Source organism: Oncorhynchus nerka, linkage group LG17 (genome assembly GCF_034236695.1).
Source record: "Oncorhynchus nerka isolate Pitt River linkage group LG17, Oner_Uvic_2.0, whole genome shotgun sequence".
In the NCBI taxonomy this organism is placed as follows: Eukaryota; Metazoa; Chordata; class Actinopteri; order Salmoniformes; family Salmonidae; genus Oncorhynchus; species Oncorhynchus nerka.
Window position 1 is genome coordinate 19166463 of NC_088412.1, and position 14681 is coordinate 19181143.

The window sequence follows — 14681 nt, forward strand, 5'->3', positions numbered from 1 at the left end:
CTCATCTTCATTGGGTCTTCTGTGAACTGATTTACTTCGAAGTTACATGAACGAATTTGAACTTTATGAACTGTTGCTTAACAGGCATCTCACGCAGTGCATATATTGCATTGGTAGTATATCTTGTTGCATGTCAACTACTCACATGCAGTGGACCACAACTCCAAACTCAGTCAACTTTATGTCCGAATGATCTCTCTGTATTGAGTGAATATATGGCGCCATATTACCGATCAGCATGACACCTTCATTCGCTAGTGATTGTTTTTTCATACGCAAAGCCCCAATCTGTTTTTCCATGTCCTTTACTTTTCTGAACATTACTGCCATTGAGTTCATGTATAGGTTTCTCCTCTGATGGTGCTGACGGTTAGGAAACAATAAAACCCTTGTCCCCCTCCCCTCAGCCCTTCAGCCCTGTGTCACTATGCAACAGAGTCCCAAAACACCAAAACAAGGGGGCAACCCTATTAAAAAGGGTCCTATTCCACACTCTTCAGGCGTTTATCTCATGGAATCTTCTGGAATCTTCTGTGTGGCCACAGGGATCCAGACTGACTGGGAGACGGGTGAGGGAAGAAGGAATGAGAGGGGAGGCTCAGTGAGACTGACTCTGGTTGAGCTCCTCTAACTGAATCCTAAAGATGGATCCCTGAAAAAATGCCTGCCTGCCTCCATGGCTGTATTGCGTGACTGAGACTGCTCCGCTTCCCATCATCCAACACATGGGACTAATTTACCCTCGCGGGCCACAAAGATGGTGCCACAAACATCAGGCAGGCCCCCTCAGGAAGAGAAGGGAAGAGGAGACAGGGAGAAGGGAAGAGAGGAGAAGAGAAAAGAATGGGAGAGAGGATCTTGATTCTAGCATCAAACCATGTCAGTGTCCATCCCAGAGGACATTTTGCAGAAACCAGCTCACACTTGATCATCATAGTTTGCCCTGTGGTGAACATAACAAAATGTCACAGGTTTATGACAATTGTGGTACAAAGGCATTCCATGGATCACATTGAATGATGCCGTGACATCTTGTTGATTTCATTTAAGATGATTCATTGTGCTGTAGTTTTGATGGACTTTATAGCATTCAATATCATTTAGTACTTTGAGACTACTTCATTTAATACCTGTCTCCCTGTGTGTGAGAAACAGAAAAAAGAGAACAAGAGAGAGAGAACAAGAGAGAGAAAGACAACAGTGAAAACAGTGAATGGACAGTGCAGTGATTGTGCTGCCTGGCTGCACGCTGGACGATGGCTGTTCAAACAAGACTGAGCTGAAATGTCACCAGCCCTCCACAGAGAAAAGGGCCCGCTGACAGCCTGGATAAACAGTGTCGTTCTTTCACCCTGTAATCGCATGTTCACTTAAAAAGAGCTTCCAACAAATTCCATGTGCATTCGGTCATTCTTGGGTCTCAGTCAGCAGTGGTCATGGTGTGTTTTCCCCACGTTGTTACAGTGACAGGAGAGTCTCTCGCTCTCTCTCTTGTCCTCCAGGGAAGGGTGGAAGGAGGAAGGTGGGGACGGGTGGATGGATGGAGGGAGAGAAGGATGGAGGAGAGAATTAAAAGCCAGATTCACATGAAGAGGTTTGACATTCCTCTCATCATATGAGGTTTATTGGTTTATTGGTTTATTTGGATCCCGATTAGCTTTTGCAGAAGCAGCAGCTATTCTTTCTGGAGTCCACAAAAAACACAACATGACAAGTAACAAAAAACACTGATACAAATAATGTGTATGTTAGAGTGTCTCTGTGCGTCCCCTTACAGTCCTTGCCAGTCCATGAAATGTTGTTTTTAACGGTAATTTAGCTGTTTTTCTTGAGTAATTAGAGACGTAAGGGAGTTCCATGCGATCATGGCTCTGTATAATACTGTGCTTTGCCATGAATTCGTTTTGGACTTGAAGACTGTCTTGTGGGGTATGTATGGGTGTCTGAAGAGACCCCTGGTGGCATGTCTTGTGGGGTATGTATGGGTGTCTGAGCTGAATGTTATTTCATTATGCAGACAATCTGGAATTTTTGTCACATTAATACTTATCATAAAAACTAGAAGAGAAGCAGTTCATCTCTTGTCAACCATCAACCAGGAAAGACTGGCATGTATGTTGTTGATGTTGGTCTGTATGCGCAGTTAAATGCAAGGTGTGCTGCTCTGTGTTGAACCAGCTGTCGCTTTGCTAGGTCTTTCTGTGCTGCACTTGACCATATTACTGGACAATAATCAAGATGGAAGACCAGAACCTGAACAACTAGTACAGTTAATTTGGTGCCAAAAACACAGAACATATTTTTTATAACAGACATACCTCTCCCCATCTTCACAACAACTTTGTCAATATGATTTGACCATGATAATTGACCATGCAATGTTACTCCTAGGAGTATAGCTTTCTCAAATTGCTCAATGGTCACACCCTTTATATACAATTCCAGTTGAGGTTTAGGTCTTAGAGAATGTTTTGAACCAAATACAATGCTTTTAGTTTTAGATGTATTTATGACCAGTTTATTTTTAATCACCCATTCTGATACTGACTGTAACTCCTTATTTCACTGAGCTCACTGGCTTTGGGTGTTGAAATGTAGAGTGTGGAATCATCCTCATACATAGTCATTCTAGCTTTTATGTTAGACCAGTGGCAAATCATGTGTGAAAACAGAGAAGAGTAATGGCCCAAGGCAACTGCCCTGAAGGACACCGCACTGTACATATCTGATGTTAGTGAAGCTTCCATTGAAGAACGTTTTCTGGGTTCTAGTGGATAAATAACTCTCCAACCATGTGATGGCAGGTGATGTAAAGCAATAGCAAGTGAGTTTCTTCAGTAACAATTTATGATCAATAACATCAAAGCCTGCACGCGAGGGGATGGAAATCAAACAAAATATTTGTCAAACTGATTTTTTCAAACATCCCATGTCACAGATGTTGGACCTGAATGTCACCTATGCTTGTAGAAATCATGGTATACGAGCGCAGCACGTCACTAGATTCCAATAATAGTACTGCTGCACATGATGAGAAGAAAACAATATCCATCCATCCCTGCCACCACTTGTCATTCCTACTCCCTGTAAAATGTTTCCTACTCCCTGTAAAAATGTTTCCTACCCCCAAATTATTCTAATTTGATGGTGAGCCATCACTCTTTACATCCTCCTTCAGTACCTTTGGTACACTTCTCTCTCTGACTATCCCTCTGTCTCCCTTAGGTGTGGTCCGACAAGTGAAGCCTCTGATTGGCCCGCTGAACATGGTATTGAAGCTGGCTATGAACTACGTCACCTCTGGGGTGGTTTCTCATCGGAACATCGTCAGCGTCCACATCTTCGTCTCCGAGTTCTGGTTCTGAGTACAGGACACACACCAACACCACCTCACATAGCCATACTGTTCTACCACAGTACTACCAACACCACCACACATAGCCATACAGTTCTACCACAGTACTACCAACACCACCACACATAGCCATACTGTTCTACCACAGTACTACCAACACCACCACACATAGCCATACTGTTCTACCACAGTACTACCCACACCACCACACATAGCCATACAGTTCTACCACAGTACTACCAACACCACCACACATAGCCATACTGTTCTACCACAGTACTACCCACACCACCACACATAGCCATACAGTTCTACCACAGTACTACCAACACCACCACACATAGCCATACTGTTCTACCACAGTACTACCAACACCACCACACATAGCCATACTGTTCTACCACAGTACTACCCACACCACCACACATAGCCATACAGTTCTACCACAGTACTACCAACACCACCACACATAGACATACTGTTCTACCACAGTACTACCCACACCACCACACATAGCCATACAGTTCTACCACAGTACTACCAACACCACCACACATAGCCATACTGTTCTACCACAGTACTACCCACACCACCACACATAGCCATACAGTTCTACCACAGTACTACCAACACCACCACACATAGCCATACAGTTCTACCACAGTACTACCAACACCACCACACATAGCCATACTGTTCTACCACAGTACTACCAACACCACCACACATAGCCATACTGTTCTACCACAGTACTACCAACACCACCACACATAGCCATACTGTTCTACCACAGTACTACCCACACCACCACACATAGCCATACAGTTCTACCACAGTACTACCCACACCACCACACATATCCATACTGTTCTACCACAGTACTACCAACACCACCACACATAGCCATACAGTTCTACCACAGTACTACCAACACCACCACACATAGCCATACTGTTCTACCACAGTACTACCCACACCACCACACATAGCCATACAGTTCTACCACAGTACTACCAACACCACCACACATAGCCATACAGTTCTACCACAGTACTACCAACACCACCACACATAGCCATACTGTTCTACCACAGTACTACCCACACCACCACACATAGCCATACAGTTCTACCACAGTACTACCCACACCACCACACATAGCCATACTGTTCTACCACAGTACTACCAACACCACCACACATAGCCATACTGTTCTACCACAGTACTACCCACACCACCACACATAGCCATACAGTTCTACCACAGTACTACCCACACCACCACACATATCCATACTGTTCTACCACAGTACTACCAACACCACCACACATAGCCATACAGTTCTACCACAGTAGTACCAACACCACTACACATAGCCATACAGTTCTACCACAGTACTACCAACACCACCACACATAGCCATACTGTTCTACCACAGTACTACCAACACCACCACACATAGCCATACTGTTCTACCACAGTACTACCAACACCACCACACATAGCCATACAGTTCTACCACAGTACTACCAACACCACCACACATAGCCATACAGTTCTACCACAGTACTACCAACACCACCTCACATAGCCATACAGTTCTACCACAGTACTACCAACACCACCACACATAGCCACACAGTTCTACTACAGTACTAACAACACCACCACACATAGCCATAAAGTTTGACCACTTACACACTACTACCACACAGTACAACCACAGTCCTATAACTTTACCCTCCTAGCATGAAGAGGAAGGAGATTGCTGAGTGCATGGAGGAGAAAATGAAGATTATTTAGGTGTATAGCTAAAAGGATATGAATACCATTGGAGGGTCCAATAAAGGGATATCCTGATACAACCAACACACATAACTTTTAACTTTCATTCCTTTTCGATGAAGATAAACAGACCACTAGCTGCTTAGTTGCTTTTGTTATTGTATGAAACTAAAGCACTTCCCAGTAAGTTTACCTGTAATATAAGTAGATGTAACAAGCCAAGCCATGAGTGGATGCATGCATCTGGCCTACGGAACTTGACGTGAAGACTCATAAACTGTATCATATAATGTAAGCATGCTGTCATGCCCAAGACTATAGAATGTGATTGTGAATTGAAAGTGCATGCGTAGACATGGAGATGTGAAAAACCATTGGAGGATTCAACAGTTGAATGTAACACTAACCCATGAGTAATGATGTGCATTACATTTTATTATCTTACTGTATACATTGCGAAAGGTGTTTCGGTACTAAATAAACCATCTTGTTTTTGTCTTTGAAGCATTTTATCAAATCAAATCAAATTTTATTTGTCACATACACATGTTTAGCAGATGTTAGTGCGAGTGTAGCGAAATGCTTGTGCTTCTAGTTCCGACAATGTAGTAATAACCAACAAGTAATCTAGCTAACAATTCCAAAACTACTACCTTATAGACACAAGTGTAAGGGGATAAAGAATATGTACATAAAGATATATGAATGAGTGATGGTACAGAGCGGCATAGGCAAGATACAGTAGATGGTACTGAGTGCAGTATATACATATGAGATGAGTATGTAAACAAAGTGGCATAGTTAAAGTGGCTAGTGATACATGTATTACATAAGGATGCAGTAGATGATATAGAGTACAGTATATACGTATACATATGAGATGAATAATGTAGGGTATGTAAACATTATATTAGGTAGCATTGTTTAAAGTGTCTAGTGATATATTTTAAATAATTTCCCATCAATTCCCATTATTAAAGTGGCTGGAGTTGAGTCAGTGTGTTGGTAGCAGCCACTCAATGTTAGTGGTGGCTGTTTAACAGTCTGATGGCCTTGAGATAGAAGCTGTTTTTCAGTCTCTCGGTCCCAGCTTTGATGCACCTGTACTGACCTCGCCTTCTGGATGATAGCGGGGTGAACAGGCAGTGGCTCGGGTGGTTGCTGTCCTTGATGATCTTTATGGCCTTCCTGTGACATCGGGTGGTGTAGGTGTCCTGGAGGGCAGGTAGTTTGCCCCCGGTGATGCGTTGTGCAGACCTCACTACCCTCTGGAGAGCCTTACGGTTGTGGGCGGAGCAGTTGCCGTACCAGGTGGTGATACAGCCCGACAGGATGCTCTCGATTGTGCATCTGTAGAAGTTTGTGAGTGCTTTTGGTGACAAGCCGAATTTCTTCAGCCTCCTGAGGTTGAAGAGCCGCTGCTGCGCCTTCTTCACGATGCTGTCTGTGTGGGTGGACCAATTCGGTTTGTCTGTGATGTGTACGCCGAGGAACTTAAAATGTACTACCCTATCCACTACTGTTCCATCGATGTGGATAGGGGGGTGTTCCCTCTGCTGTTTCCTGAAGTCCACAATCATCTCCTTAGTTTTGTTGACGTTGAGTGTGAGGTTATTTTCCTGACACCACACTCCGAGGGCCCTCACCTCCTCCCTGTAGGCCGTCTCGTCGTTGTTGGTAATCAAGCCTACCACTGTTGTGTCGTCCGCAAACTTGATGATTGAGTTGGAGGCGTGCATGGCCACGCAGTCGTGGGTGAACAGGGAGTACAGGAGAGGGCTCAGAACGCACCCTTGTGGGGCCCCAGTGTTGAGGATCAGCGGGGTGGAGATGTTGTTGCCTACCCTCACCACCTGGGGCGGCCCGTCAGGAAGTCCAGTACCCAGTTGCACAGGGCGGGGTCGAGACCCAGGGTCTCGAGCTTGATGACGAGCTTGGAGGGCACTATGGTGTTAAATGCTGAGCTGTAGTCGATGAACAGCATTCTCACATAGGTATTCCTCTTGTCCAGATGGGTTAGGGCAGTGTGCAGTGTGGTTGAGATTGCATCGTTTGTGGACCTATTTGGGCGGTAAGCAAATTGGAGTGGGTCTAGGGTGTCAGGTAGGGTGGAGGTGATATGGTCCTTGACTAGTCTCTCAAAGCACTTCATGATGACGGAAGTGAGTGCTACGGGGCAGTAGTCGTTTAGCTCAGTTACCTTAGCTTTCTTGGGAACAGGAACAATGGTGGCCCTCTTGAAGCATGTGGGAACAACAGACTGGGATAGGGATTGGTTGGACCAGCGTTGAACAGACCTCAGCGCGGGAGCTTCTTGTTTTAGTTTCTGTCTGTAGGCAGGGATCGTGGTCAGCTTTTCCGAAAGGAGGGCGGGGCAGGGCCTTATATGCGTCGCGGAAGTTGGAATAGCAATGATCCAAGGTTTTTCCCGCCCTGGTTGCGCAATCGATATGCTGATAAAATTTAGGGAGTCTTGTTTTCAGATTAGCCTTGTTAAAATCCCCAGCTACAATGAATGCAGCCTCCGGATATATGGATTCCAGTTTGCAAAGAGTCAAATAAAGTTAGTTCAGAGCCATCGATGTGTCTGCTTGGGGGGGAATATATACGGCTGTGATTATAATCGAAGAGAATTCCCTTGGTAGATAATGCGGTCTACATTTGATTGTGAGGAATTCTAAATCAGGTGAACAGAAGGACTTGAGTTCCTGTATGTTGTTTTGGCCACACCACGTCCCGTTAACCATAAAGCATACGCCCCTGCCCCTCTTCTTACCAGAAAGATGTTTGTTTCTGTCGGCGCGATGCGTGGAGAAACCAGCTGGCTGCACCGTCTCTGATAGCGTCTCTCCAGTGAGCCATGTTTCCGTGAAGCAAAGAACGTTACAGTCTCTGATGTCCCTCTGGAATGCTACCCTTGCTCGGATTTCATCAACCTTGTTGTCAAGAGACTGGACATTGGCGAGGAGAATGCTAGGGAGTGGTGCACGATGTGCCCGTCTCCGGAGTCTGACCAGAAGACCGCTTCGTTTTCCCCTTTTTCGAAGTCGTTTTTGGGGTCGCCGGCTGGGATCCATTCCGTTGTCCTGGGTGAAAGGCAGAACACAGGGTCCGCTTCGCGAAAGTCATATTCTTGGTCGTACTGATGGTGAGTTGACGCTGCTCTTATGTTTAGTAGTTCTTCTTGACTGTATGTAATGAAACCTAAGATGACCTGGGGTACCAATGTAAGAAATAACACGTAAAAAAACAAAAAACTGCATAGTTTCCTAGGAACGCGAAGCGAGGCGGCCATCTCTGTCGGCACCGGAAGTAATGCATTTTTATTTGTAGTGGTGAATTGTAGTAGTAGTGACATTTTATTTGTGTGTTTTTAAGTGAAAGCTTCAGATTGGTTGATGCATTTAACTTGTGTACATTTGAAGGGAAAGTGGGACAGAATTCATTATGGGTACATTGGTTGAAAAAGGGGGAGTCGGTGGAGAGAGGAGGGGTACATAGGAACCAGGGACCATATCCCCAATTAGGTTTTTCACTGAACCAGAAGGGGTCTCTACTCTATTCCCTCTAAGTCAGGCTAATGAACATAACCCAGAGCAGTGGAACAGAGCAGATGTCAGTAATTGTCTAACGATGAGGCTGTAATCATCAGTTTGGCTGAGGCCCTGGCAGAGCCTCCAAATGCTTCAAAGACAATGGAGGAAGGAGGGCCATCCATCAGGATCCCAGCCCATCTACCAGGATCCCAGCCCGTCTACAGGATCCCAGCCCATCTACAGGATCCCAGCCCGTCTACAGGATCCCAGCCCATCTACAGGATCCCAGCCCGTCTACATGATCTCAGCCCGTCTACAGGATCCCAGCCCGTCTACAGGATCCCAGCCCGTCTACAGGATCTCAGTCCGTCTACAGGATCCCAGCCCGTCTACAGGATCCCAGCCCGTCTACAGGATCCCAGCCCGTCTACAGGATCTCAGTCCGTCTACATGATCCCAGCCCGTCTACAGGATCCCAGCCCGTCTACAGGATCCCAGCCCGTCTACAGGATCTCAGTCCGTCTACAGGATCTCAATCCGTCTACAGGATCTCAGTCCGTCTACAGGATCCCAGCCCGTCTACTGGATCCCAGCCCATCTACAGGATAAAAGCCTGTCTACTGGATCCCAGCCCGTCTACTGGACCCCAGCCCATCTACAGGATCCCAGCCCGTCTACTGGATCCCAGCCCTTCTACAGGATCCCAGCCCGTCTACTGGATCCCAGCCCTTCTACAGGATAAAAGCCTGTCTACTGGATCCCAGCCCGTCTACAGGATCCCAGCCCGTCTACTGGATCCCAGCCCATCTACAGGATAAAAGCCTGTCTACTGGATCCCAGCCCGTCTACATGATCCCAGCCCATCTACTGGATCCCAGCCCGTCTACTGGACCCCAGCCCATCTACAGGACAGTGCCTGTTTACACTGACAGCTCTAAAGGTACTGAGGAGGAGGGGGGAGATACAGTATATATACAAAAATATGTGGGCACAACTTCAAATTAGTGGACTTGACTATTTCAGCAAAACCTATTGCTGACAGGTGTATAAAATCGAGCACACAGCCATGCAATCTACAAGGACAAACATTGGCAGTAGAATGGCCTTACTGAAGTGCTCAGTGACTTTCAATGTGGCACCGTCATAGGATGCCACCTTTCCAACAAGTTAGTCAACTGGAAGTGCTGTTATTGTGGGAACAACCGCTCAGCTGCGAAGTGATAGGGCTCACAAGCTCACAGAACGGGACCTCTGAGTGCTGAAAGTGTACCCCATAAAACACTCACTACCGAGTTCCAAACTGCCTCTGGAAGCAAAGTCAGCAAAATAACTGTTCGTCGGGAACTTCATGAAATGGGTTTCCATGGCCGAGCAGCCGCACACAAGCATAAGTTAACCATGCGCAATGCCAAGCATTGGCTGGAGTGGTGTAAAGCTTGCTGCCATTGGACTCTGGAGCAGTAGGAAACACGTTCTCTAGAGTGATGACTCACATTTCCCCATCTAGTAGTCTGATGGACGAATCTGGGTTTGGCGGATGCTAGGAGAACGATACCTGCCCCGATGCATAGCACCAACTTTAAAGTTTGGTGGAGGAGGAATAATGGTCTGGTGCTGTTTTTCATGGTTCGGGCTAGGCCCCTTTGTTCTAGTGAAGGGAAATGTTAATGCTACAGCATACAATTACATTCCAGATGATTCGGTGCTTCCAACTTTGTGGCAACAGTTTGATCGAAGGCCCTTTCCTTTTTCAGCATGACAATGCCCACGTTCACAAACCAAGGTCCATACAAAAAGGTATGGACCATGTAGTACTACATGACCAAAGTATGTAGACACCTGCTATATTTCATTACAAAATCATGAGCATTAATAATATGGAGTTGGTCCCCCCTTTGCTGCTATAACAGCCTCCACTCTTCTGGGAAGGCTTTCCACTAGATGTTGGAATATTGCTGCGGGGACTTGCTTCCATTCAGCACAAGAGCATTAGTGAGGTCCGACTGATGTTGGGCGATGAGTTCTGGCTCGCAGTCGGCATTCCAATTCATCCCAAAAGTGTTCGATTGGGTTGAGGTCAGGGCTCTGTGCAAGCCAGTCAAGTTCTTCCACAACGATCTCGAAAAACCATTTCTGTATGGACCTCACTTTGTGCACAGGGGCATTGTCATGCTGAAACAGGAAAGGTCTTTCCCTAAACAGTATGCAAAACTTGATTTACAGAAAGTATAAGGAAACTATCCTAGTTGTTTAAACACGTAAAAAAATGTACATGCAGACTTCCTATTAAACACTTTAACGTGTTATTAACAATTATATATAAAACATATTTTTCATGTACTGTATGTATACAGTCAATTGTGTGTGTGTTTGCAGGACAGTAAACAGAAAATAATGAACAGAACAGCCCTGCATCACCGGACGTGCTACCTTGTCCCGGACCTGCTGTTTTCGACTCTCTCTCTACCGCACCAGCTGTTTCGACCTCTGAATGGTCGGCTATGAAAAGCCACCTGACATTGATTCCTAAGATACTGACCTGTTGCACCCTCTACAAGCACTGTGATTATTATTTGACCCTACTGGTCATCTATTAACGTTTGAACATCTTGAAGAACAATCAGGCCTTAATGGCCATGTACTCTTATAATCCCCACCCGGCAGAGCCAGAAGAGGACTGACCACCCCTCAGTCTGGTTCCTCTCTAGGTTTCTTCCTAGGTTCCTCCCTTTCTAGGGAATTTTTCCTAGCCACCGTGCTTTACATCTGCATTGCTTGCATTGCTTGCAGCTCATGAAACATGGGACCAACACTTTACATTGCATTTTATATGCCATTTTGTCGAGGACACCTATGGGCCTCTGTTTGGGCTCCTGGCATGCGAACCTGGCTTCATCCTTTTCACTCTCCCTAACTGTAATGGTGTACATTATGTGGGCTCCGTGCTTGGAGGTTGAGGTGCTGGGGCTGTCTGCATCATCTGATGCTTTGTCGTGCTGCACTGGGGTAGATGAGGAGGGTTTGCTGGGATCTCCCTGGGGCCTGGGGTGGAGGGCCAGGGGGGGCTGCTTTACCTCTGTTTCTGCTGAGTTGGAGGGACCTACAATGCACTAGGCAATCAGGACAGGTGGTGAAATTGAGGCCCTTGCTCAAATTGTCTCGTGCAGTAGTTTAAACCACCTCCAGTTCTCAGCAGTGGCCTCTCTTAAAATGTAACTTTGTAATTTACAGTAATAATCTTAGTTGGGTTCAATATTTTATTAATTGAAACAATAATATTGGAGAACAAAAGTAATGAGTTAGCAGATTATAAAACAACAATGACATTACAATTACACCAAGGTTTCCATGACCCATCCAATGTTTATTACCTTGTACTTATTCTTTAAATTCTCCCACTTCTTTGAGGCCTGCCCACCTTTGAGCCTTCCCTCCAGCACCATCCTCTGAACAATTGTCCTATAAATAATGACAAAGCATTTGCACATATGAATTAATCATACATATTAACAAACAGACAGCACAAACATTATATTTTAGGGAACTTCGAGGCAGGGAAGCGAATCCGGGTCGATTGGCAAAAAAGGCAAACACCCTCCGCATCGCACCAATCGGTGAAAATTGTAACGTGGCTCACGGCTACCATCCCACTTCAGACACCAATGTAGCAAATGACAGGGCAGGGCAGGGAAGTGAAACTGGGCCGCTGGTGTGAAAGGCACACACCCTTTTCCTTATACGCCATATTGTTACCAATATAATACATTTACTATAACGCACTGCTAATCCATTACTTATTAGTTATTGTGTTAAAAGTTTCATTTGAAGTTATTAGTATTGACTCCCATCCCACTGTTCCACTAACTCCCAGCCCAGCTTTTCAGCATTCCTTTTCCCTGTGAACAACTCCTCATTTGCTGCTCGAAGGTTAATGCAGGTTTTGGTCTCCTCTCCTGACCATGTTGTACACAGAACACAATACAATTAACCTTGGGTGTTAATTTGACAGTACCAATCTATCTAATTATAATATGATTATATGTCTACTTAAATTAGCTATATAATTATTCATATATACATCTGCTCTATGATAGCTAGTAAATGAAATAGCTAGCTAGCTGACGTTAGCCTGCCTAGCTGGATCATCTGAAGGAAAATTGGTTATTTCTACATTTTCCAAAAGTTAACCAAACAAAAACATCATATTACTTTTACGAGATGTGTTTGTGCACTCGTGCATTAGTACCACAATTTCCAACTTATTTACATTCGTTTTTTACTCACACTTGTATGTTGATTTCTTGATGTTGGTATTAAGTTTTGGCTGACTTTTCTTAGCGGATGTACAATCATTGCAAATTGAATTACTGGCCGTTTCAGCCCCCGGAGTGAACAGAATAGTACACTCGCCCTCTCGATCAAAAACGAGGGCTTTACGCTGCCAATCTTCCTTGTTTGGTTAATGGTTTGGACAAGCAGCAAAGATAGCCACGGGGATTCCCCCAAGGGGATAAGGCAAGGGTAAGTGGAGGAGGGTGTGTCTTTTACATGTTTGGACCGCAGCCAAGGTGTGTGTGTGTAACTTTCCCTCTCCTCTGGACCAGCGGGTTCACAGTGAAACAAAATGGTTGACACAAGAAGCTATAAAGACGTGCCCACAAAGGTAGAGACATTTAGCCTATCTGGAAGGACATTACAAACCGTCTGACGTGGGGACTATTTAAAGGTCGTGGGGACTATTTGAAGATGGACTGCGAGAGAGTATATCCGAACATGTACAGTATGATAGGCTGTACAGCTTGTACTGGACAGAGTATAACGTGGAGGAGGAGGACAGGATAGATTCCAACAAGCTGAATAGTCTGGACAGTAAGAAAGGCTGGGGCAGCAGTCCCTACTCCCTGTACTGCTGTACTACAAAACCACACACATGTGTGGGGACAAATGAGCAAACATCTCTTGCCAGATTCCCTCTGCGAAGCCAAGACGAAGCTCCTATGACTAACCAGCTAGCATGGGCCATGGGCCTGATGAGTTGACATAATGGCAGGGGAGCAGAGCAGCAGGGAAGACCTGTGTGGACTGGACTGGTTTGGCCTGTTTGTTTGTGTACTCTGCTGTGGCACTGTGGTGGTCAGGGCTTTCTGTGTGTGGTCATGGTGGTGTCTGGCTCATGGAGGAGAGAGGAAGAGGTGCGGGGGCTGACGTGACCTGATGCCCGGTCTGGAGGACTCAGTGTAGGAAGAAAGGCGGAGGCAGGAGCCAGGACAGACACAAGAGCCCAGGGAGACACGTGCTGGGGCTGACTCCTGCACTCGCCTGATCCCGCTTTTTCCTGGCGACCGACCCTGGCCACCACAGCAACACATGTTATAGGATATAAGTGAGTTCTTTTAATAAATGTTGGGGTATTTCTTTATTTTTTCTCAAGATTGCAAACCACTGTTTCTCATTACAGAAAACACAAAAATGTTGCTGTTAGATGGATACTACCAGAATGCCAATGTCCTGCCCTCATCTATATTTCAGTTACTAGACCTTACAGTAGTTTTTCATCCGTTCTGAAGATGACAGGTTAATTGTTATGATTTAAAAAATAAGACATTTGGTTGACAGCTCATTCAGATATATTCCTCGCAACTTTGGACACTTTTGCGTAGTGACTGACACCCAGTGATATGATGCCCTAATTCCCTGTGGTTGTATCTAATACGAAATGTAGTTTTGTAAACCTGAGTTAATTTACAGTAAGTATAACACCTGAGTTGACCGATTGGAGTAAAAATCGCCCAACAGATCAATTTCAATCTAACTAAACAGTACAGCACATGCAATTCACCCATCTTCTCATGGGTTTTCTACAGTCGTCCAATAGATGGCAGACATATACAACACAACACACTGTCTACATTTCAGTCCTTTAGCAGACACTCTTATCCAGAGCAACTTACAGCAGTGAGTGCATACGTTTGTCATACTTGTCAATCAAACCCACTACCCTGGCG

The 14681-nt window shown here is 45.4% G+C and overlaps 1 protein-coding gene across 1 annotated transcript in view; it reads left to right on the forward strand.

Annotated features, from left to right (window-relative positions):
- The window catches only part of LOC115144840 (fibulin-1-like), a 41487-nt gene extending 35843 nt beyond the window's left edge, over window positions 1–5644 (forward strand). Inside the window, exon 17 of the mRNA XM_029685939.2 lies at window positions 3226–5644. Within this exon, the coding sequence (XP_029541799.1) occupies window positions 3226–3365 (140 nt within the window). The 3' untranslated portion in view covers window positions 3366–5644. The remainder of the gene's footprint in view (window positions 1–3225) is intronic.
- Window positions 5645–14681: the final 9037 nt, after the last annotated feature.